The 23,309-nt window shown below is 40.2% G+C and overlaps 1 protein-coding gene across 3 annotated transcripts in view; it reads right to left on the bottom strand.

The window, feature by feature from the left end:
- LOC308084603 (cingulin-like) overlaps nucleotides 1–23,309 on the bottom strand; it is a 62,875-nt gene that overhangs the window by 34,531 nt on the left and 5,035 nt on the right. Inside the window, exons 2-11 of one of the 3 annotated variants that reach the window (XM_080427337.1) lie at nucleotides 12,406–12,626; nucleotides 10,970–11,170; nucleotides 8,332–8,502; nucleotides 7,667–7,748; nucleotides 7,289–7,535; nucleotides 6,373–6,458; nucleotides 5,590–5,659; nucleotides 3,049–3,176; nucleotides 2,139–2,250; nucleotides 769–981 (exon numbers count right to left, since the gene is read on the bottom strand). In XM_080427337.1, coding sequence (XP_080283463.1) covers nucleotides 769–981; nucleotides 2,139–2,250; nucleotides 3,049–3,176; nucleotides 5,590–5,659; nucleotides 6,373–6,458; nucleotides 7,289–7,535; nucleotides 7,667–7,748; nucleotides 8,332–8,502; nucleotides 10,970–11,170; nucleotides 12,406–12,625 — 1,530 coding nt within the window. In that variant the 5' untranslated portion in view covers nucleotide 12,626. Of the gene's footprint in view, nucleotides 1–768; nucleotides 982–2,138; nucleotides 2,251–3,048; nucleotides 3,177–5,589; nucleotides 5,660–6,372; nucleotides 6,459–7,288; nucleotides 7,539–7,666; nucleotides 7,749–8,331; nucleotides 8,503–10,969; nucleotides 11,171–12,405; nucleotides 12,627–23,309 lie in introns of all 3 variants that reach the window. The other 2 variants (XM_080427336.1, XM_080427338.1) reach the window with 2 other exon arrangements.

Genomic DNA, 23,309 nt, shown 5'->3' on the forward strand with positions numbered 1-23,309 from the left:
TGCGCGAGCCAAGCAGGCTCACGTGCCATGATCATAGAGCACTCCCTCCGTTCTTATGACAGCCACTGGAGGTCGGGTTTTGGGGACATCTACTTTAAATCGCTATTATTGTTTACACACAACAGAAACCAAGGATTATATTTTTCAAGAGCGAGAGATCACAGAAAAAAATCCTAAGCATTCTTCCTCCATACTGGGAGACAAACAGGATTTTTACACGTGAGTGCAGTGACCACTTTAACATTGCATCTTATGAGCGGTGGGGTTCATTTGGTGCCGGCCCGCGCACGCATACTGGTTCTTATCAGTGTGCCGTTGTCTGATAAGGGGTCTATAGGCGGTGCACAGCAGCCATATTGGAAATACATTAGGCATATTCTTCACTTCCTTCACATGTGTTACCAATGATACTAATGAAGGCTCTGTTCCATTCTGGTCAAACAGAGTCAGGGTGCTGATATTGTGCATGTTGGCTCACTGGAAACACTTACGGGTGTGTAACTCTGAGAGTGTACAAATGGAACCAAATGGACCCTTGGTTCCATTTGTACACTCTCAGAGTCATGGGGGGCCTTGACATTAAGTCAAAGTGTGAGAACCAGTGCCACTGTGCTACACTAAATGGAACAGAGCCTTCATTAGTATAATTGGTAACACCTGTGAAGGAAATAAGGAAGGGCACCCAATTGCTTTCCAGTATGGCTGCTGTGCATAGAGCCTATTTATCTAAGTCCAATAATATTGTGTGTGGTGTGTGTGTGTGTGTACCTGTGACAGAGTCTCCATGCTGCTCCTCAGTCTCTCCATGTCGGTGCTGTACTGCTCTCGGAGCATCTCAATCTCCTTGTCGTGAGAGGCCACTTCTTCCTTTAGGGCTCCTTTCAGAGCTGTCAGCTCCCTCTCCCTCTGTCTCAGCACCTCCTCCACCCGCTGTCTCTGCTGACCGGCCGCACACAGCTCTGCCTGGCACGACACTAACTCCTACACACACACACACACACACACACACATTTTGTAATCTACTGCAAGGGTTCCCAAACTTTTCCCCAATTCAAATAATCATATTTGAACTGGGGACCAGTGGCGTAACGGAGGGGTAGCAAGTGATGCGGTGCGGGGGGGCCACCAGCAGGGGGGGCCCCGCCTGCGCTGATACAAATATTTTTACAGCAAAAAAAAAGAAAAAAGTTGAAAGAAAGAAGTCGATCTATTGGTTCTATTTGACCAATAGTCAAATAGAACCGAATTAGACCCGAAAAAAGTTGATCTATTGGTTCTATTTGACCAATAGTCAAATAGAACCGAATTAGACCCGAAAAAAGTTGATCTATTGGTTCTATTTGACCAATAGTCAAATAGAACCGAATTAGACCCAACATTTTTGGGGTCTAATTCGGGTTGTGCACGCACATGCACGCGCGCACGTGAAACTCCCAAGGGGAGGCCACGCGATTCTGCGTTATGCCGCTGCTGGGGACCCCCCACCCTGGCAAGCACTTGGAGTTGAGGCATTACATTTAGTTTGACTCGGTTCCACAGATACATATTGTGAAAATAGCCGATCTACAAGCTCAAGTTGTGAGCTTGTAGATCGGCTATTTTCACAATATTTGCCTCTTTATAAATGTGCAGATACTCTGCATACACTTATACTGTATGTTGGTTTGTTTACTGTTGGGTGAGAAAACAATGTTGCTCATTAAGCTAATTATCTGGGGACCCCCCAAAAATAATTTGGGCACCCCCAGTTTTGGAACCACTGATCTACTGTATTAAGTTGGTGTGCCATGACACTTTGGTAGAGGTTTAGACAGTGAAACTGCTCTCAAAGCCACTATTTTAGCACATAAATGAACACAAACCAAGCTGATTCTGACAATGTATGAAATAAAAAATGATGACATGGATGGACGGACATTGTCAGAACCCACTTTTTATATGTTTATATTTTGTGTCCTAAAAGTAAGTCTTTGAGATCTATTTCACAGCCAGCAATGTCAAGTCAATGACTACAATATTTCGCATAATAAACAGAGCAACTATTGACAATATCTCACCAATATTTAGAGTTACATCGTGACAATGTAAGTACACAAGCCAAACCCTCTACCAAAGTGACATTATGGCTGTTACTGTACCTGCTTGTTGTCATTGTCTCTCCTGGCGTCTTCCTGGAGCTCCGCCAGACGGTCTTCCATCTGTCTGACCTTACTCTCTGCAGTCTCTCTGTCCATACGCAACTGACTGAGTCTGACACACACACACACACACACACACACACACACACACACACACACACACACACACACGATGTATCTTTCATTTAACCACATGAACCCTAATCTCTCAAGGCAGATTCTGCTAACAGCAGAATCTGTCAGCACCACTGCCTTGTTAGTAGGAATAAACACAGAAGCATCCGGGAGGAAGTGGACCAATGAAGGGGAGGAGCCAAACCAAGTTCCCGTTTTACACAAAAAAGGAGGTGGTGCTCCCAGAGGCAAAAATATAAGGAATTATTTTTCTTTTTCATTTACCGAATGGGTTCCCAGATTGCATGAACCCTAGTGTCCATATTCTGGGCATGACATAATAGGCCAATATTCTGCCAAAAAAAAAACTACTTTGGGCAAAAATCTATAAACGTTCAGTGGTATTTGGTTGAACATTTTAGTGACAATTTGGGGATAATCTGGTGAAAATAGCAGATCTACAAGCTCAAAACGAGTCACGTTGCGACACGCTGTGAGCTTGTAGATCTGCCATTTTCACTATTGACAAACAACAAAGTATGTAGGGTTTATCCCGTTAAAACCGTGTCATTTTAGATTTATGTGTTGGCAATTCATATAGCAGATATACAAGCTCACAGCGCGTCACTTCGTGCCGTGGTGCAAGCTTGTACATCTGCTATTTTTGAACATTTTTTAAAGTGTGAGAACTCCTGATTTAGGTCTTAATGGGTTAAGTGTGTGTGTGTGTGTGTGTGTGTGTGTGTGTGTGTGTGTGTGTGTGTGTGTGTGTGTGTGTGTGTGTGTGTGTATTAACTCAGAGTGTGTCTGGTGCAGCTCGGCTCTGCTGTGGTCCAGTCTCTCCAACAGCTCCAGGTTCTCATCCACACTGGAGTCCAGCTGAGCTTTCAATGATACTTCTGACTGACTCTGACCACTGCAACCCTGCACACACACACGCACGCACACACACATTTTTAGATTTCTTTGGCTATTAATAAATAGCAGATCTACAAGCTCATAACGCGGCACCGAGCTATGAGCTTGTAGATCTGCTATTTTTTTTTTATCGTGAACATTTTTGCAAATCATTCATTTTTTAAAGCGAACATTTTTAACTTATATCTTTGCTTCTGGGGGTCCATAGAACAAAAATATTTTGAAATTGGGGCCTCCACGGCCAAATACATATCATTTTGGGGGTCCTTGACATGAAAAAAGTTTGAAAACCACTGATTGTAGCAACATGAGTTTTTTCAAAAAACTGTTAGGATTTAGAAGAAATTTGTAGAATCCCCCAGAAGCAAACATTTGAGTTACAAAAGTTCGCTTAAAAAATAATGATATATTCAAAGATTTGCACACATTTTCAAGATTTTTCAAAAAAATAGCAGATCTACAAGCCCATGTATAGCTGCTTTTTTTGAATATCCAAATAAATCAAAAATGACACGGATGTGTTCCCTTAATGGGTTAACTGAGTGATGACATTCGTTCCACATCTGTACAGTTCACACATGACATCAGTACTTTTGCTGGCAGGGGTCTGATGTATTTGTTTTCCTTCCCAAAATAATATACAGTAGTCTTTGGGCTGATACACTGATGAACTTTGTCTGCAACACTTTCAGCTGTGACTCAAATCATTTGGAATTCCTCACACAATCAGTTATGACTCATACAACTGATAAAAGTATGAGCCAAGTAGTTTCCACCTCTCTCCCAATCAGCTGATCTGACTGTTCATTTGATTTATTAAACTGTAAAACCTTCATTTATACTCCATTACATAACGGTGTTGTTCGCTGGGAAAGAAATGATCTTCAACAGTTAGTTTCGACAAGTGACACAGTCACGCGATCATCTATAAACTAAGCCTGATTTAGCTCCCAACGCATCACACTGTTACAGTGTGAAATATAAATATATATATATATTTTTTTAAAGATAAAGTGATTAAGACACTGGTCCTCATTTATCAACGCGGTGCAGACCAAATAATGGGCGTACGGCGAGATCACCGCAACTTTCGGTATTTATCAATATATCCTGACGTTGGATTCATCCTACCGTACGCTGAGATCTCACGTCTGGTAGAGACCAGTTGTTGACTTTGGCTGCGCCCGTTTATTCCATTGTAGACCTGCGGAGCAGCATTGTCTGACTGTCTGACAGGCATCTGGACACATAATCCACTCCTAAATGTATATCTACACTAATAAATAATCCCTGTGAAAATATAACATCTTATAAAGTAGGCTAATTTAAACAAACTGCTTTAACATCATTCGGTTAAGCTTGCAGATCTGGCTGCATTGGCTATTTGAAAATAGCAGATCTGCAAGCTCACAACGGGTCGCATCGCAACGCGCTGTGAGCTTGTAGATCTGCTATTTTCAAAATTTACGAGCGCTTCTGCGAGCGCATTTTTGGGACTCCCGAACGTCTTTTCATGGACAGTGAGGTGTACAAACTTACAGTAGCTTGTCCTATGTTATGGAGTTATGTCATAGAGAGTTATGTAGGCTACACAACCTGGCTGGGTTAAGGATATAAACCTGACGCTCCAATATTAACGTGGCGGCACGGGATCACTGCATTCCGCCGGAGTCTCATGACTGCTTTATTTAGTGTAACTCGAACACGCACTGCTCGGTATGGGTTAAATAAATGGGTATACAAACGTATTCCATTCATGGCGATGTGATTGGTATCATAATATGTCATTCATGTAGGCTACAAGCCTACCTATGTGACAACAAAGATTGTACCGCTATGCTACGGATTACATGAACGACAAAGTTGGGCGGGCGCGCGCGCGTGCGTGCGTGCGTGCGTGCGTGCGTGCGTGCGTGCGTGCGTGCGTGCGTGCGTGCGTGCGTGCGTGCGTGTGTGTGTGTGAGAGTGAGAGGCGTGTGCGTGTGTGGCGAGGCGAGGCGGGGGAAAATCTTTCTTATTGGCTTTTCATGCCTTTTTGGGTCGTATTCTGGTTCTTCATGTCGTGAAGTCGGGGCGTTTTGTGAATATTTAAGGGCGTGTTATTTAAATGACGCTCGGTTTCAGCCGTGACATTTATCAAGGCTGCGACCCAATGTACGCTAGGATCGCCTGTATAGGATTAGTTGATAAATGTGACTTCGACGTTGGTGTACGGCCGAATATATGGAAAAATATAAGCCGGTTTATACGCTCCGTTGATAAATGAGGGCCACTGTCTCTCCCTCTGTTTATTCTATTTTATTTATTTTTTGTTACAAATCAAACCCTGCTTTTGTGAAATGCCTTCAATCTAGTAAAAACAAACACAAAAAACAGTATGAACCAATGACAGTTAGAAAGTTGTTTAAAAAGGACCAACCAGGAGTCTCTGAATCCTCTGGAAGATGACCTGGACTCTGTGCTTGACCACATCCTCACTCTCATTGGTCCTAGAGGTACAGTACGGGTCAACACAACCAATCAGAGATCAGTTTATAGAAACGTTAAACACATTAAGAAATCAAGAACTTAAAGCATATTGACACCACGCTAGAGGTTTGGCTTGTGTAGTTATCAGAGACATTTTTATTTAAACAATATACAGAGTCAGGTTCTGTGATATTATAAATTGTCATATTTAGTGTCGTCATATTTATATATAGTATAAACAAAGCTTTGTTTGCTTTTGTTTACGTGATAAAAAAGTGACTTTGAGAGCTTTTTTTTTCTCCTGACACGAGGAGGTTGTCATGGCTTTATTTGTTTGTTTTTTCTCTTTTTTTCCCTAAATTTAGAGTAGCCAATTATTTGTATCCCCTTTTCTTCCCCAATTTAGTCGTTATGCCAATTAATTCCTCCCCACACATATTTCTGTGTTGTCACTGATGTTGTATCCTACTGTCTCACCTGCCAGTGAGGAGCCCCCACCAGGACGTAGTAGAGCCTTCGTCCTACTCCTCCCGCCCAACACTCCCTACTGACAGGTGCCGCCCCCAGCCCGTAGGACTACATGCAATGACCATTATCACCCTCCCCACCCGGCTTCCCTCCCCCGAACACGGGCCAATTGTGTTGTGTAGACGCCCGACATTTGACGCCTTTATTCGTTTATTTACATAAAAACAACTTGTAGATATGAACTAATGATCAGAAAGGTGCGTACCCTCCTCTCACTAGGTTGTATATGGTGTTCATCACCTCCTCCTCTTCTGAACTCTGACCCTGGTCCAGCAGCAGGTCAGGGGTCACCTGCACATGGGAGATAATAGTGATCACCTCTCATCAATGACACATCCATTTATATAGAAGATAATATTGATCACTTTCAACCTGGTATTTTAGATTAAAAAATACATATAATAATAATTGTTCTTTCTTCAAAGAAACACAGCCGGTCTACAAGCTACAAGCTTGCAGATCTTTTTGAATTGTACAATAGGTGGCATAGATGACATGAGTTAAAGGCTGTAGGATAGGCCTACTTGGAGAGACGGTAACACACTGTAACACATTTTGGTGATACGATCATGAATCTATAAAACTAAATATGAAAATGCTGCATAGTATTGTTTACATTTCCTTGTTAACTCTTTGACTGCCATGGACTCGTTAACGTGTCGAATTCTGCCAAGGCTCAGCCTGCCGTTGACGAGTTTGGGCAATAAATAAAAGCTTGTTTACTTGTTTATTTCCTGCAGTAAAATGGCCACATCTCTGCTAGATCTCCGTTCCTCCTGCTTTACGGCAGGGACAAGGCTCATTGAAACGGCCATAGCTCTTGAATGGAGGATTGCGACCAGACAATTTTTTTCCCCCTCTACTACGACAACCCTGTGCGTGTAACAAGCCCATCTTTGTGAGGACAGCGGTCACAGAGAATATTCCATGATTTTTTAAAAATAAGTTTTTGCTGGCAGCAATATTACACTATTGATCTGGCAGTCAAAGAGTTAAGTTATCTAGCTTAGCAAGTAAGAAGAAGATTGAAGATTTTTTACAGCATGAAATGATTAAGGATGTATTATTGGTATCAGTCATAATTGTCCTTTCCATTGGCCTACTGGAAGAGACGTCCTTACCCATGTCTCAGTCTGATTGGCTGATGGCGTCTCCACAGCAACGTATCGCCCCGGCGGAGCCGTCTGGTTGGCCGAGGGCACGGTAACCGTGGCGACGGATCCCTGCTGGCCCTTGCCCAGGCTGCTGTGTGTGGATGACGGGGGTGAGGAGTAGGGGTTGGGGGTGAGGACCGGGGACGTGTCTCTGATGTCCTCTGGACAGGGTGACTGGTGTCTGTGTTGGCCTGTCACACCTCCACGCTCCCACCTGCTGCACGGGTGGAAAGTAACCAAGTACATTTACTTACACAAGTACTGCACTTCAGACCATTTTGATCCATTTTGGTGAAGTAAAAAACAACCAACAAACAAACAGGGCGTACTTGGTCAAACACTGACCTGTTGGTGCGTGTGGGGGCCGGACAGGGTTGTGTCGGAGCGGGAGGCAGGTCAGTGAGGGACTGGCTGCCTGGGGTACCACCTGTCGCCATAAAAAAAAAGATAATTCATTGTCATACAAACAATTGCGATAAATGTTTTATAGTGAGCTTGCAGATCGGCTACGTTTGCTATTTTTGCGTGCCACTGTAGTATGACGAAATAGGGCATCATTCATTTACGAACGAAAGATGAAAAGTTAAAGTATAGGCTCTATGCACAACAGCCATATTGGAAAGAAATTGGGCCTCTTCCATACTTCCTGCAATGATACTAATGAAGGCTCTGTTCCATTCTGGTCAAACAGAGTCAGGGTGCTGATATTGTGCATGTTGGCTCACTGGAAACACTCTGCTACATCAGTGGGTCTCAAAGTGTGGTATGAGGGGGTTTCAAATGGCCCTTTATGGGTGTGTAACTCTGAGAGTGTACAAATGGAACCAAATGGACCCTTACGGGTTCCATTTGTACACTCTCAGAGTGACGGGGGTCCACTGTGCTACACTAAATGGAACAGAGCCTTAATTAGTATCATTTGTAAAACCTGTGAAGGAAGTAAGGAAGAGGCGAATTTTTTTTACAATATGGCTGCTGTGTGCATATATTGAAATATCGAGGTTCCGTACCTCCAGTTGGACCCAGTGAGCCGTTGAGCTGCTTCTGGTAGGACCCCTCATCCCACCTGCTCCGGCTCTGGACCACCCCCACTCGGTCCAGGTTGCCGTGGCTGCCGGAGCGCCCGTCTCCCAGTGGGTGCTGTGTGGGACCCTCCTCCCCGGTCCCTCCTCCACCTGGAACTGCATGTCACCATCATCAAACTTTAGTCATACAAATAACTGTCATTGATGATTTCATTGTGGTTTTGGCATTGAACATTGGAACATACAGTATGAACAAAAAATTCTGTTTGCCTTTAGACTAAAACAAGGCAGACAAATAACTTCAACGTACACATTAATGACGAACAATGCCCAGTACCAATAATCAAAAATAAATAATGTACCAGTGGTGTAAAGTAACTAAGTATATTTACTCAAGTACTGTACTTAAGTACAATTTGAGGTATTTTGGGCGGTGAAACCGCCCCTATAAGTGAGGTTTGGAAATTTGTACAATTATCCTGCGCTGTGATTGGCCAAAAAGTACCCCGCCTAACCCTGCACCGTGATTGGCCAATCACAGTCAATTCAGGACTGTGATTGGCCAGTGTCACATGACACATGTGCATAGCCCTATATAAGAAACCATAACTTTAAAAAAAAAACATAAATTTGTTTTTTTAAAGTTATGGTTTCGTCCGTCATAAAGAGTGTTTCAATAAATGTATTTATTTTTTGTACATGATTGGTTGACTCCATTCAGTATTGTGATTAGCTAGCAAAACACCACCCACTTCACACAGGGTGTGATTTTTATTTTACTGGAGTATTTCCAATTTTCAGTACTTTTACTCCACTACATTTCAGAGGCAAATATTGTACTTTTACTCCACTACAATTATTAGAAAACTTTAGTTACTAGTTACTTTGCAGGTATAAATTATCATATTATAAAACATATATTAACCACTTTAGCCCTATTTTATACCTAGGCTATTTGAAAATAGCTGATCTACAGACTCACAACACGTCGCATCGCCACATGTTGTGAGCTTGTAGATCGGCTATTTTCAAACATTTTAGTACTTTTACTTTTGGTACTTTAAGTATATTTTGATGCCAATACTTTTGTAAGTTACTCAAGTAACATTTTGAACACAGGCCTTTTACTTGTAACGGAGTATTTTTATATTGTGGTATTGCTACTTTTACTGAAGTAAAATATCTGAGTACTTCTTCCACCACTGTAATGTACTATGGACAAAGCAGGCCATATGCATACTACTTCTGTTCTACAAGCTGACAACAAGCAACCTTGTAGATCTGTGATTTGTATGAACTTCTTTCAACAGATCAATTCATAGAGATGATTGGACATTATTGTGACAATTACAGGGATTAAAGCAAAAACAAATCTCACAACTTGAAATATTGCAAATCTGTGATTTATGAAACAGTGTGAAAGGAGTCCATACTCTCATGTCTAATTATCTTAGGTTCAAACAATAATCCACAAGAAACTATTACTGAAATGATTTGTGAAAGAAACAGAACAGATTCCCATGTCAAGCGTATCAGCAACCCCACATGGTAAAGAGCAGAATTGTTAGTGCCATTTTCATTTGTTCTTATATTATTAAATAAAACAAGGGAATAATTACGTATCCCTTTCTTGTGGTAGTCAGAATGACTTCCTTTATGGAAACCCAGTGTTACATCAATACTGTTAATGGCTCAACTTCACAGCTTAATCTCTTGATGACAAGGATGCTCATTTCATGATATTACTGTTTTATGTGTTGAGGCTTTAACCTTTGCTTTCATGAAATAACCATTACGGTTTGATGGAGGATGATCCTCAACATCAATTTACAATTTAAGAAATAGAATGTGTATTCCATTGCTAGTTTGACCCATTCTAATACTCTTTAAACTTATTTAAAAAAATCTGAAATCAGTCGTGGCGACTGACAACTTCAATCCATGTGATTATGCTAAATAATTGCTTTTTTATCTCAAATAGCATTTGTATAATGTATTAACCCTTTAAGACCGGGAACGCATCTATGTCATTTTAGATTTGTAACCATTTTAACTATTATCTTATACTTTGGCCATTAAAAAAAAGATAGGAGATATACAAGCTCATAGTGCCGCATATGAGCTTGTAGATCTGCTATTTTTTTTAGGAAAATCGTGAAAATGTGTGCAAATCTTGAGTATGATGTATCTAATGTATTTTTTTTAAGCGAACATTTGTAACTCAAATCTTTGCTTCTGGGGGATTCTACAAATGTCTTCTAAATCCTTTTTTGAAAAGTTTTTTGAAAGAAACTTTCATGTCAAGGACCCCAAAAATGATATGCATTTGGCCACGGACCCCCCCCCCCCCCCCCCCATCTCAAAATATGTTGTTTCAGGGATCCCCCCAGAAGCAAAGATTTGAGTAAAACATATACCTATCTTATTCAAAGATTTTGAACATAATATTTTCAAAAATAGCAGATATACAAGCTCATATCGCGGCACTCGGTGCCGTGCTATGAGCTTGTAGATCTGCTATTTTTGAATAGCCCAAAATATAAGATAACGGTTAAAGTAGTTACACAGATGCGTTCCCGGTCTTAACGGGTTAAATATTTGATTGATACAGGGCAGGGCCTACCTCCTTCCGCCTCTGTGTCCAGCAGTGACCCGTGGGAGAGGGCCCTCCGCAGCACGCCACTTCTAAGCCCCTCCCCTTCTCCCGCTGGGCGTGGCTGTCCTCCTCCAGTCTCCGCCCCCTCCCTCCCCCTGCCGGGCAGGCTGCCGTAGCCGGGGGGGTATTGTGTCCTGAGCTGCACGCCATACGAGTCTCCATTCTCACCTAGAGGTGTGGACCATGATGGATTATGAATGATCAGTGTTTTCCAAACACTGGCTCGGGACCCATTGGTGGGTCACAGACCCATTTTTATGGGTCATAAGTATATTTTTGTTATCGTTATTTCGTACAAATAATAATAAATAAATACATTTCCAAAAGTCCCAATAACAAAAATGTTTACGAATAATAAAAATATTAATTTTAATGGTACGATTATAGTGAAAGAAATACAATTATCAAGTATACGCAACAATATTGATGTATAAAATCACATGAGTATTTGTAAATGTGAGGTTTTATTATATTTTCCTCACAAACTTTCAGTTTTTTTCTTTGGCTTTTTTTAAATCGCTGCTTTTCACAACTCAAATAATGCAGTAGCCAAATAATGCACACAAAACAATAAATAATAATAAACAAATAGTACATCTCAACTAAATAAAAAAAGGTTTGAACATCCATGTAGACTCTAGGACCTTTGGGGGGACGTTTGCCAAAAATAGAAGATCTACAAGCTTGTAGATCGGCCCTTCTTGATAAAGAGATTGGTTGTAGAGTGAAAAAAGAGTGTGCGCCAAGCACAGTTGCATTTCAGGTCCGTTTTACTAGTATAGAGGGTTTAAGTCAGGGGTGATGCAACTTTGATGATGGAGAGGGCACGCCGCCACTATATATCCACACTCACTCCAGAGGGCCACATTGCATATACTGTCGGTGCAGACACCTCGTATCTCTTTATTTTAACTATTTTCGTAAATTAATGCTGTACTTCGCCATTCTATGTCACACAAAAGTAGCAAAAGTAGCCGATCTACAAGCTCAAAACGAGTCACAGTGCGACGCATTTTGAGCTTGTAGATCTTCTACTTTTGCCATTTTTGAATTGGAATCCAGATTATTTGTTTGCTATTTTTGAATTGGAATCCAGATGAACTTTTTGCTATCTTTGAATTGGAATCCTGAAAAGTAACATTTTTATTTAATTTCAAATGCATTTAATTATAATTATGTTAACTTTATGAATTTAAATACAAATATATTGGACATAAAAAATACTTTTAATACTCATTTAAGCTACTTATAGACTGAAGTATACAGTTTGCATGTTTGGAATTGTAACAGCTGAAATCAATAATATATCACTATTCCGATATGAACCTGCGGGCCACATTAAGGGGGTGGGGGCTGCATGTGGCCCCCCGGGCTGCCAGTTGCAGTCCCATCCCTATTCTCACCGCCGTCTTTCAGCACGACGTAGGGCTGCCCGTGGATGCCTTGGACCCGGATGGCCACTCCGTAGCGGGCGGCCGAGCTGCCCGTCTGGGCTTTGGGTTTGGTCTTCTTGGCGGGGGGAGCCGGCAGACCCCCGCCGGAGTCACGCAGGTCATCGATGAAGCGGATCTGAACGCCGTGGTCCACCTGGCTCCTCTGCATGGACGCCGGTACGGCCGTCATGCTGCAAAGAGGAGAGAGCGGAGCAGTGAGAGCACAGACAATGACTTGCGGATTGATGTTTGATGGGACTTCTTTGGGTTCGCATTGTACCCAAAGAGCAGCGGTGGGAAAAAAGTACTAAAATGTTTTACTTAAGTGAAAGTATCAATACTGCAATGTAGAAATACTCTGTTACAAGTAAAAGTCCGGAATTCAAAATGTACTTGAGTAAAAGTACAAAAGTAATGGCATCAAAACGTACTTAAATTAGCAAAAGTTAAAGTATTAAAATGTTTGAAAATGGCAGACAAAAAACATCTACTGGGAGAACTACAATATGCGAACACAGCAGCAAGATCTGTGAACTGTTGGACCTCTGACATAGACCTACTGTACATATAAACGGAGCTGCTACCTTTAAAATACATTTTAAATCTGAGGCTTTTTTGTATACCATTTAAATAGTTAATAGTTTACAAAATGCTGCTAATTGTCCCATAGTGATATGACTGCAAAAGATTGCTGCTATTTGTCTCAAAAAAGCTTTATAACATACACTGTAATGGCTATTTTGTTGGCTCCCAATTGCTCATCAAAACCCACTGATGCACCTATGTGGTGGCTCTACGCAGGCGAAATAACACATTTTCCACAGGTTTGAGTTGTAGTTTTTGTGTTGCTTTTACTCCAAAACATGATACAAAACATTTCTCTGTCATGGCATTGTTCTGTGTGCTGCTGTGTGTGCTGCTGTGTGTGCTGGTAAAAACCATTTGTCCCTCAGGTGCATCCTGTCTCACAATCACTTGTCTCCTGATATGCCCTAGAGGCGTGCCCTTGGTGCCCACAAATCTATACCAATTAATCAATCAACTAATAAAACTAAACATGCTAAAATAACAACTACAATAATGATAATAAACAAAAACAGTGAAATGGCTTCTACATACACATATATACAAATATATATATATATATATATATATATATATATATATATATATATATATATATATATACACAAATATATATATATACATATATATACACAAATATATATATATATACATATATACACACAAATATATATATATACATATATACATACATATATACATACATATATACATACATATATACATACATACATATATATATATATATCTCTCTCTCTCTCATGTATATAACGTTCCAACGTGACATAGCACTGTTTAACACAATGCTGTACCCCCTCCAACCAGTGGCGGAACAAATCAAAGCCGGGCCGGGAGGCACAGCACAGTGATCAGGCCCCCCCTGCGCACCCACGCACCCGCGCGAAAAATTTTGCGGGTTTGCGGCGGTTTCGGTCACTTTTTGGGGGGCTTTTTGTCACTTTATTTCGGTTTTAGGGTTAGGGTAGGCTTAGGTTAGGGTTATGTTGTTTAATTCTTATTTTTGACTGATTTTACCGATTTATTATCTGACGGCACGGGCCCGCGAGGGCCGGGAGGCGGCCGCCTCCCTGGCCTCCCCGGACGCTCCGCCCCTGCCTCCAACTGTATATACTTCCCCATTTCTTTCTTACATTGTTTTTATTCACACTTGCTTTGCCAATGCAAACATTTGTTTTCTCATGCCAATAAAGCTCCTTTGAATTGAATTGAATTGATAGGGATGTCACGATGGAATTTTACTTGAGGATTAATTGTCACACAAATGATTGTGATTAACGATTTAATTGTGTTTTTGACATTGAACATTGGAACATATGTTATAAATAAATTAAAAAGGCTTTGTAAAAAAGAATATCAAAGGGCAGATATGACAAATAACTTTAACATATGAATATATCACCGACATATATATTTTAAAAATTAATAGCGGAAATAGCAAAGCTAATACAGAACAGACAATAGTTTGTATTTTATTTGTACATTCCAATGTTCAATAGCAAAAACACAACGAAGTATTTGTGAGACAATGAATCATCAAGGAAATGCCATGATGGCGACAGCTAGCTACACCAGCCAGGCCTCCACCTCAGTGCTGAGCCTCCATCAATGATTACTGTGTACAGATAGTGGAGTTTCACTGTGAGTCTGGACTATAAACACAACCCTGACCTCCATAAACAAACACCTGGCATCTCTACTTCCTGTTGTCCCCACCCTCTGCTGATCTACAACAAACACACACACACACACACACACACACACACACACACACAGTAAATACTTAAATGTAATAAATAAATAATTTGAATACATAAAAGTGTCAATCATTTTTCCAAAGAACTTCATAAATGTACAAAACATTTAAGAAATAGTGACAATTGCCGATCTACAGGCTCACATCGGCAATTTACACTATTAAATAGGGCTTAAGCGGTTAATTCATTATGGATTTTTGTACATTTGGGTCCTGGGGAGACACCAACATTTCTGGTCTCAGCTTGTGAGCTTGTAGATCTGGGGGCGGCAGTGGCTCAGGGGTAGAGTGGGTAGAGTGGCCGGTAGAGCAGCCGGATGGAAGACGTGAGGTTCCCAGTTCGATCCCGGGCTCCTCCAGAATAGTTAGTGTCGAAGTGTCCTTGTGCAAGACGCTGAACCCCTAATTGCTCCCGATGAGCAGGTTGGTGCCTTGCATGGTTTCCTCCGCCATCGGTGTATGTATGAATGTGTGTGTGAATGGGTAAATGTAATGCACAATCTATGTAAAACGCTTTGGATAAAAGCGCTATATAAATGCACCATTCATTTACCATTTATCTTATATTTTCAAATAGCTTATGCAAGGTTAAAGTGGCTACGCTGATTTTTATGCTCAGCTGTATTGACTAGCTTAGCTGGGGACCCCCTTTTGAGAACCACTGCTCTACAATACTGGTTCTCAAAGTGGGGTACCCTACAGGGAGTCTTGGAGTGATGTGTTGTGAGCTTGTAGATCGGCTATTTCAATTATAAAAATTAAGTATAACATTTGTATTATATCAATAATGTCTTTGTATATTTAACCCATTTCGGGCGGGAACCCCTATTTGGGGTTGTTGTTGCTGTGTACAAAGTAACATACATTTGTTGTAATTTTTTATAAATATTTGAAGTTTTTCAGAAAACTTCAGGATTTAGAAGACGTTTTTAGAATCGTCCTCAGGTCTAAATTGGCTAAGTTATCCGTCATATCCCTGTGCAACTTTTTTTTAACAAAGCCTAAATACCAAACAGAAATGTATTTTTTTATATATATATTAAATGCTAAAAAACACAATTTGTCAACTAAACGTAACGTTAATAATCTTGACAGCCCTAACACCAGGTTGAAACTAAGTGTTTAATTTGACTATACTTTCAGCAGCTAGAAGTCCGTCCAATAACAGAATGGATAAGAATGACTATTCACATCATAGGTTTGAAGGTAAACAGTTACAACTAAAATCTTCTTCTATGTGGGACCCTCACACCAAATCCTTTCAGGAGGGGGGTCCACGACCCAATACACATCAATGTGAGGGTCCTTGACATGAGAACATTTGAGCTCCACTGCTGAACAAAAGCATCATTGAAGACACACTAAATAGAAACAAAACTGACCCATATTACACAGCCTGCCTCCCCACCCCCAGTGACTGACACGCACGCACACACACACACACACACACACAGAGCTCAACAAACTAAAGCTGTCCCATGCTGAGCTCTCATTACACCACGACACCCAACACACACACACACACACACACTACACATTCGTTCAAACACTTTATTTATAGTGTTTACTCTCCCCGTGATGTCTTGAATACAAGGACAATGGTTGTTTGTCTAACATTCCTTTATGGTGAATGAATAATCCAAAAAGAATAAGAAAACGCTTGATGAATTTAATAGGCTCTATGCAGAGCAGCCATATTGGAAAGAAATCGGGCCTCTTTCTTACGTCCTTCACAGGTGTTGCCAATGACAATGATACTAATGAAGGCTCTGTTCCATTTAGTGTAGCACAGTGGTCCTCACCCTTTTGGTAACACTTTACTTAAAAGGTTGGGTTTATAATACATTATAATGTGCTTATAAATAAGGCATTATAGCACTCATTATAAATGCTTATAATTATGCATAACAACTTTGTTTATAACATATTTTAAGTGCTGGTCATAATGCTTTATTATGCTCAATGGAACAGCACATTATAACTACCATAACTTAGTTATTTATAAAGTGTCTTTGTTATAAGTTGTTATGCATACTTAAACATTTATAACGAGTGTTATGAAGCATTCTAAGTGTATTATAATGCATTATAGACCAACCTCTAAGTAAAGTGCTACCTGGTAGTTATAATGTGCTGTTCCACTGAGTTTATAATGCATTATGACTGGCACTTATAAATTATATTATAATATAAGTTATAATGCTTCATAAACCTTGTTATAAGTTGTCACGTATAATTATAAACATTTATAACAAGTGTTATAATGCCTTATAAGTGCATTATAATGCATTATAAGTGTGGTTATAACGCATTATAGACCCGACCTTTAAGTAAAGTGTTACCAAACTTTTGTATTTATTTTTATTTCAAGAACCCCCATAACTCTGACAGTGTACAAATGGTTCCATTTGCACACTCTCAGAGTTACACACCCGTAAGGGGCCATATGGAGCCCCCTCAAGGAACCATGAGGACCACACTTGGGACTACACTTTGAGACCCACTGGTGTAGCAGAGTGTTTCCAGTGAACAAACATGCTCAATATCAGCATTCTGACTCTGTTTGACCAGAGTGGAACAGAGGTAGTAAGGAGGAGGCCCAATTTCTTTCCAATATGGTAGCTGTGCATAGCCTATCAAATTGAGGCCACGATTAACAGCAGCAGAACTTTATTAAAAAAGTCTGGTTAAACTAAACCAAAACAACAACTCACAGTGTGAACCAAAGCCTATCATTTCGGCTTGCAGTGTTTACCTTTCCAAAATATAACCATAGAAGGAGAAAATTTACATTTTAAACTACGTCCGGGCTAAATCGCCTCACGCATGAATTACGCACGCACCTTGGCGCTCGCTGGGTGAAACAATTGGTATAAAAAAATCGTGGAAAAAAAATGAAAAAAAAGTATTCAACTCATCATGGTGTGAATGTAATTTTTTTTTTCAGCCGATCTACAAGCTCAGAACGCATGGCATCGGGACACGCTGTGAGCTTGTACATCCACTATTTTCAAATAGCCGATGTAAAGGCTATAGGGTTAAAGTGGTTGAACTGATTTTGATAATACTGTATTTACAATTATTTTCTGGGGACCCCCTGGAACCCCCGAAGGACAGTAACATTTCAATGATAAGAAGAGGAGTACATCTGTTGACTGGTTCAACAGTTAAAACTTTTATTACAATCACTAGTTTTGTCCAGTCTTGATTATTGCCCAACGGTTTGGTCCAGTGCTTCAAACAAGGATTTGGACAAAATTCAGCTCACTCAGAACAGGGTGGATGCATGCTGCACTGTCTTGGATGAGAGTGGATCAAAGGTTGGCTTGTAGCCTTGTGACATTTTTATTTAACATCTCTCATAGGCCTACTGGTAAACCTTCATATTTGTTGTTACAGATACAACCCACCATTACTAGACATGGCTATGCCACAAGACAGGCCATGGGTGGTCACTTTACTCCGGCTTTAATACCAAGAAATAATGCACTTAAGAGAACGGCAATAGAGCAGGAACACATTGGATCAAGCTTCAAAAAGAAATTGAAGGAAGCCGTGATTAGTCAAACAGTTGTTTAATGTTTTATGGTATATCCAGGACTATATCATTTATTAAGGGTTAATAACAGTGTGGGAATAGCATTCTAAATTGAGAAATAGACTGTGAGACCTTATATGGTAAGAAAATAGTGCTGCGAGACCTTTTGCTCTGAACAGGTGTGAAGCTGTGACTACTGCTTTAGGATGAAAGGTAAATAGGGCCCAGAGTCACAACAGACAGAGACAGCTGATTCAACCAGCTGCTCTTATATCTAAGAATAATGTAATGTTAGTTAAGTTATCTCTTTTTGTCTAAATCATTCATAAAATGTTGAATACATATATTTGTGGTCTTATATTGAAGCTAATAACATGTTAAACAAGGATTTCATATTATGAGCTTGTGTAAAAGTGCAGGTTGATAGATAAATGTTCTGTGTTGAAACCAAGACAGATTGGGTGACTGAGAAGGGGCTGTCCAAGGGGCCTGTTGTTTCTGGAGGGTTTGTTTATGAGTGGTCAAGGAGGAGGACAAGGAGGTGGTCCTATGTGAAATGTCTTTCTGTATAAAATACAATGTAGTTGTGATTTAAGTACACTCTGTGGATTGGCAATACAGGTGTCAACGTCTGTGGGAGTAAATACATTTCTACGGACAAAACCGTCTTTCGAACTGGATTCTTGTATATTCTTGCACTTGGGAATGGTGTTGATTCCGCCTGATCATGGCCAATTTACGACAGTTTGAACTATGATTAATTGTATATACTATTTTTTATTATTTTTTTGTAATTTCTTGATTTGCAAACTAAAAAGTAATATACTATGTAATAATTTATAGAATTTATGAAGATCATTTGTTTTGTTTTAAGTATGCAATGGTAGAATTGTATTATGTTTTAATTGTATTGTGAAGTGTGAATGTTTAGACCCCAGGAAGAGTAGTCTTCTCTGTGGTGAGGACTAATGGGGATCCGTAATAAACAATAAACAAAACAACAAAAAATTCTATAAATTCTCAAGGACTCGTTCTAACTGAAATGGAAGGCAGCGTCCATACCACAACTACGTATAAGGACAACAAGAGTTGTAAGCAATATCATTTGGATCACTTTCAGTACGGTTTTATGAACGAAGCATTGCCAGCCGTCTCACTCACCCTAGGAACGTTTCGTTATTAACAAAGATGAGGAGATTGTGATTATGAATAGCTGGTAGGCTAGCTGGCAATACCTCAGGTAGGCTCACCTCTTTATAATTAGTAATCAGTCAGATTATCCATAATTATATCCCGCCTTGCAACACCACATATACCAGAAATACTGGTTCCTCACAAACGTTTGAATCTAACTATAATTAGACAATGTTCTAATGTGATTATGATGCATTATAGACATGGGATGTGTTAGACAGGTCTCTATGATCATTCTGTTCAGCTTGTCAGTGTAGATTATTAGACATGATTTAGTTCCATTCCATCTACATTATTTATAATGGTGTAGTAGCAGAATGATGATCTGCCTGGCTGTGGAATGTGAACTGAACTGTTGACCCAGTCTAAAATGGGTCAACAGCACTGGAGCACAACATTGTATTGTTACAGGACTAGATGTGAACAACAATATGTCACCCTGACCCTGAGACAGAGAGACCGAGACAGAGACAGAGAAACAGACAGACATACGGGGGGAGGGGGGGGGCAGAGAGAGACAGACACAGAGAAAGAAAGAGAGGAATGACATCGCTTCTCTCGTATCAGTGAGTGTTTGGTGATAAAACTGAGTCAGTTTCTCTCTCTCGCTCTCTCTCTCTCTCTCTGAGAGAGAGTTATAGACATTATCACCGACTGTGTACGTTTCACTCTCTTTGTCACTCTCAGTCAAATTAACACCAGGAGGTTACTGTGCATGCGCACACATGTACATGAACACACAGAGACACACCTATGCATGCCCATAAACGTGTGTGTGTGCACATGCATGCACACACAGCAACCCTGTGCACGTTTTACGAGATCACGCACTTACACTCAAGTAGTGCTTGACCTTAAGCAGAATACACAAGAACCTCGTGCCATTTAATTCATTAAGTTATCATTATTCATGTACGCCAGTATTTTATTTGTTATATATTTATTTTTGTATCAAAGAAATGTGGCTGGGTGGTTTATAACACATAGAAAAAGAGACAAACAATTGAGTAATGTTGAGAATGTAATTTAGATAGGATGTTACTTAAACAGATGCTATAGGTTCATTGTTCACCTGGTATCCTATCGTTTCAATGTACAGATTATTATTTTGATAGTATATTGTTTACTTTAGACTGATGCAAGGTTCATCGTTTACCTGCTGCCCTATAGTTTCAACTACAGATTGTTATTTCGATAGTATATATCGTTTTAGACAGATCATGCTAGGTTTACCTGGGATCCTAGTTTCTTGAGAGACTACATTGTCTCTCTGCATTCTATGCGTGCGTTTACCTTGTTTATTGTAAGTCGTTCTTAGGCCTGTCCCAATTATTACATAATAAATCATCTAAATCACAATTATTTGAGATAAGTCATAATCGTCTCCATGTTGAAAAATGTTCAGTTTCAAATATTAAAAAAAAGCAGAAATAGCAGATGTACAAGCATACAATGCGTTACGAATAGCCTATTATTTAAATAAATTATTATTAAATGTCTTTTTTTGTGTGCAAAATTTAAGTTATTTGTCATATCTGCCCTGTGCAATTTTTGATTACGAAGCCTAAAAGAAAAACAGAAATTGTATTTGTATTCATATGTCCCAATGTTCAATACCAAACACAATTAAATGGTTGCAATTGCAATTTCAGTAACAATTAATCGTCAACTTAAATTTGTACTCGTGACAGCCCTAGTCGTTCTGGAGCTAAATACCTAAATTGTAACATGTAATTGAGGTTATTTGGTGGCGCTACAAACTGAGAGGTCATCTTATTACTTTATAGGGTCTTTTAGTAGAATATCTTAGTACTTCCATCACTGGCATCGTTCGTTCTACTGCGGCTCAGCGGCCGCATGGGAACCGCTTGGGTTCCCGGGTTCGATCCCCGGCTCCACCTGTGTCAGTGTCTAAGTGTTCTTGAGCAAGACACTGAACCCATAACTGCTGCAGATGAGCAGGATGGTGCCCGGTGTTACCAGATTCTGCGAGAGAAATAAGCAACCAGGTCTATGAAAACAAGCCCAAAAGAAGCGACTATAGGCCACATGAGCACTTAAAACCTACTGTATATGCATTGGCTATTTGAAGATAGCCGATGTACAAGCTCACAACTGTGAGCTTGTAGATCTTCTATTTTCAAACAAATCTTGAAAAGAAGCAAAACATTTTTAATATTTTTTGAAACATTTTAACAACACAAACCTGGTACGGGGGGCCGTGGCAATTTCAAATATGTTTAGATGGGGGTCCATGGACAAATACTAATAATTAATAATTAATTTGGGGGTCCATGACGTGAAAATGTTTGAGAACCACCGGTTTAAACAACATTAGGAAGCAAGCCCAAATAAGCAACTACACTTTACAAACAAGCCCAAAAAGAAAACGCAATCCGCAACTACCAATAATTTACAAGCAACTTTACAGAAAGATGGCTAATGACGCTTATAATAAGCAGACATGGCAACACTGATGGTGCCTTGCATGGTTTCCTCCACCATCGGTGTGTGAATGTCTGTGTGAATGGGTGTGAATAGGTGAATGTATTGCACATTGTAATTTAAAGCACTTTGGATAAAGGTGCTATATAAAGTCATCATTTACCATTTACAGATCTACATGACGTGGAGTGAGAGTGGTTTCTTCTTCAGTTTGCTTTGTACTCTGATTAATGGGCACATTGTAAACACAGAACTGCCTTCACCTTTCGCAATGTTTGTCCTTGAAGCATGCCTTTAACAAATGACATACAGTGCAGCACCGCTACACTGCACAGCAATGCACACAAACAGCTATTCCTGGCCAGCAGCGAGGCAAATATTATATCAACCAGCCATTGTCCATATAGAGCAAAGGTTATAGATTTATGTCTAGAACTAAGCTGTGCGATGATGTGATGTGTTAAGCTTTCAGATCTGATATTAGCTTTTTTTTGGTAAACATTTTGAAAAAGTTTGGACATTGTGGAATAATGTTGCCTATAATGACATGCCCAACATAGGCAGGCCAGGTTGAAAAGTGGTTAAATCAAAATTTCTTTTTAAATGACAGTTTATAATGATAATTTAGGCTCTCAAACTGGGGTCCAGGGACCATATGGGCTTCTTGAGGGGGTTCCACATTCCTGGCCCCAGCAATGTGTCGAGGTGTCGCTGAGCAAGACACTGAACCATAGACTTCAAAATAATAGAGAGGACACCGGAAATCCCCTCCCAACAGCGCATGGGCCGAAATCACCCCTTCTTCCGGGTTGGGAAATGCGATGGGCGTGGCCTATTTGGGGCTTCTGTGACACGTTTTGCGTCACCTCCATGCGCAACCCAGTGTGCAAGCTCTTGAGTCGAGCCCATTGGTCGAAACCGCTTTCGCTCGTTCGTGACAGCGGCCCCAGGCCGTTTTAAGCTGCAGTACCTACCTATGAATGGCCAGCATGTCTAATGCGCTTCAATGCAACCTCTGGGTTCTGCACTCAAGTCTGACCACTTGGCCAGCAATCAGCTGGGTGAAAAAAATTCTGTGTCGGGAATTTTTTTTTTTCCCGACACAGGATCAAATAGGTCTAATTATAATATTATATTTAAATGGACACTTACAGGTCTATAACTCTGTGGACTCTATGGACCCTTACAGATGTGTACACTCATGGGGGTACTTTAAAACGTTTGAGAACCAGTGATTTAACAGACCCACTCAGCTGTGGATCCTGAGATCTACAGGATTCCTTTTAAAAAAAAGACATTTCCAATTAAAAACATTTAAATTGGAGTTATAGACCTGCT

This window comes from Gymnoscopelus braueri (genome assembly GCF_963280865.1).
Source record: "Gymnoscopelus braueri genome assembly, chromosome: 4".
NCBI classification, from domain to species: Eukaryota; Metazoa; Chordata; class Actinopteri; order Myctophiformes; family Myctophidae; genus Gymnoscopelus; species Gymnoscopelus braueri.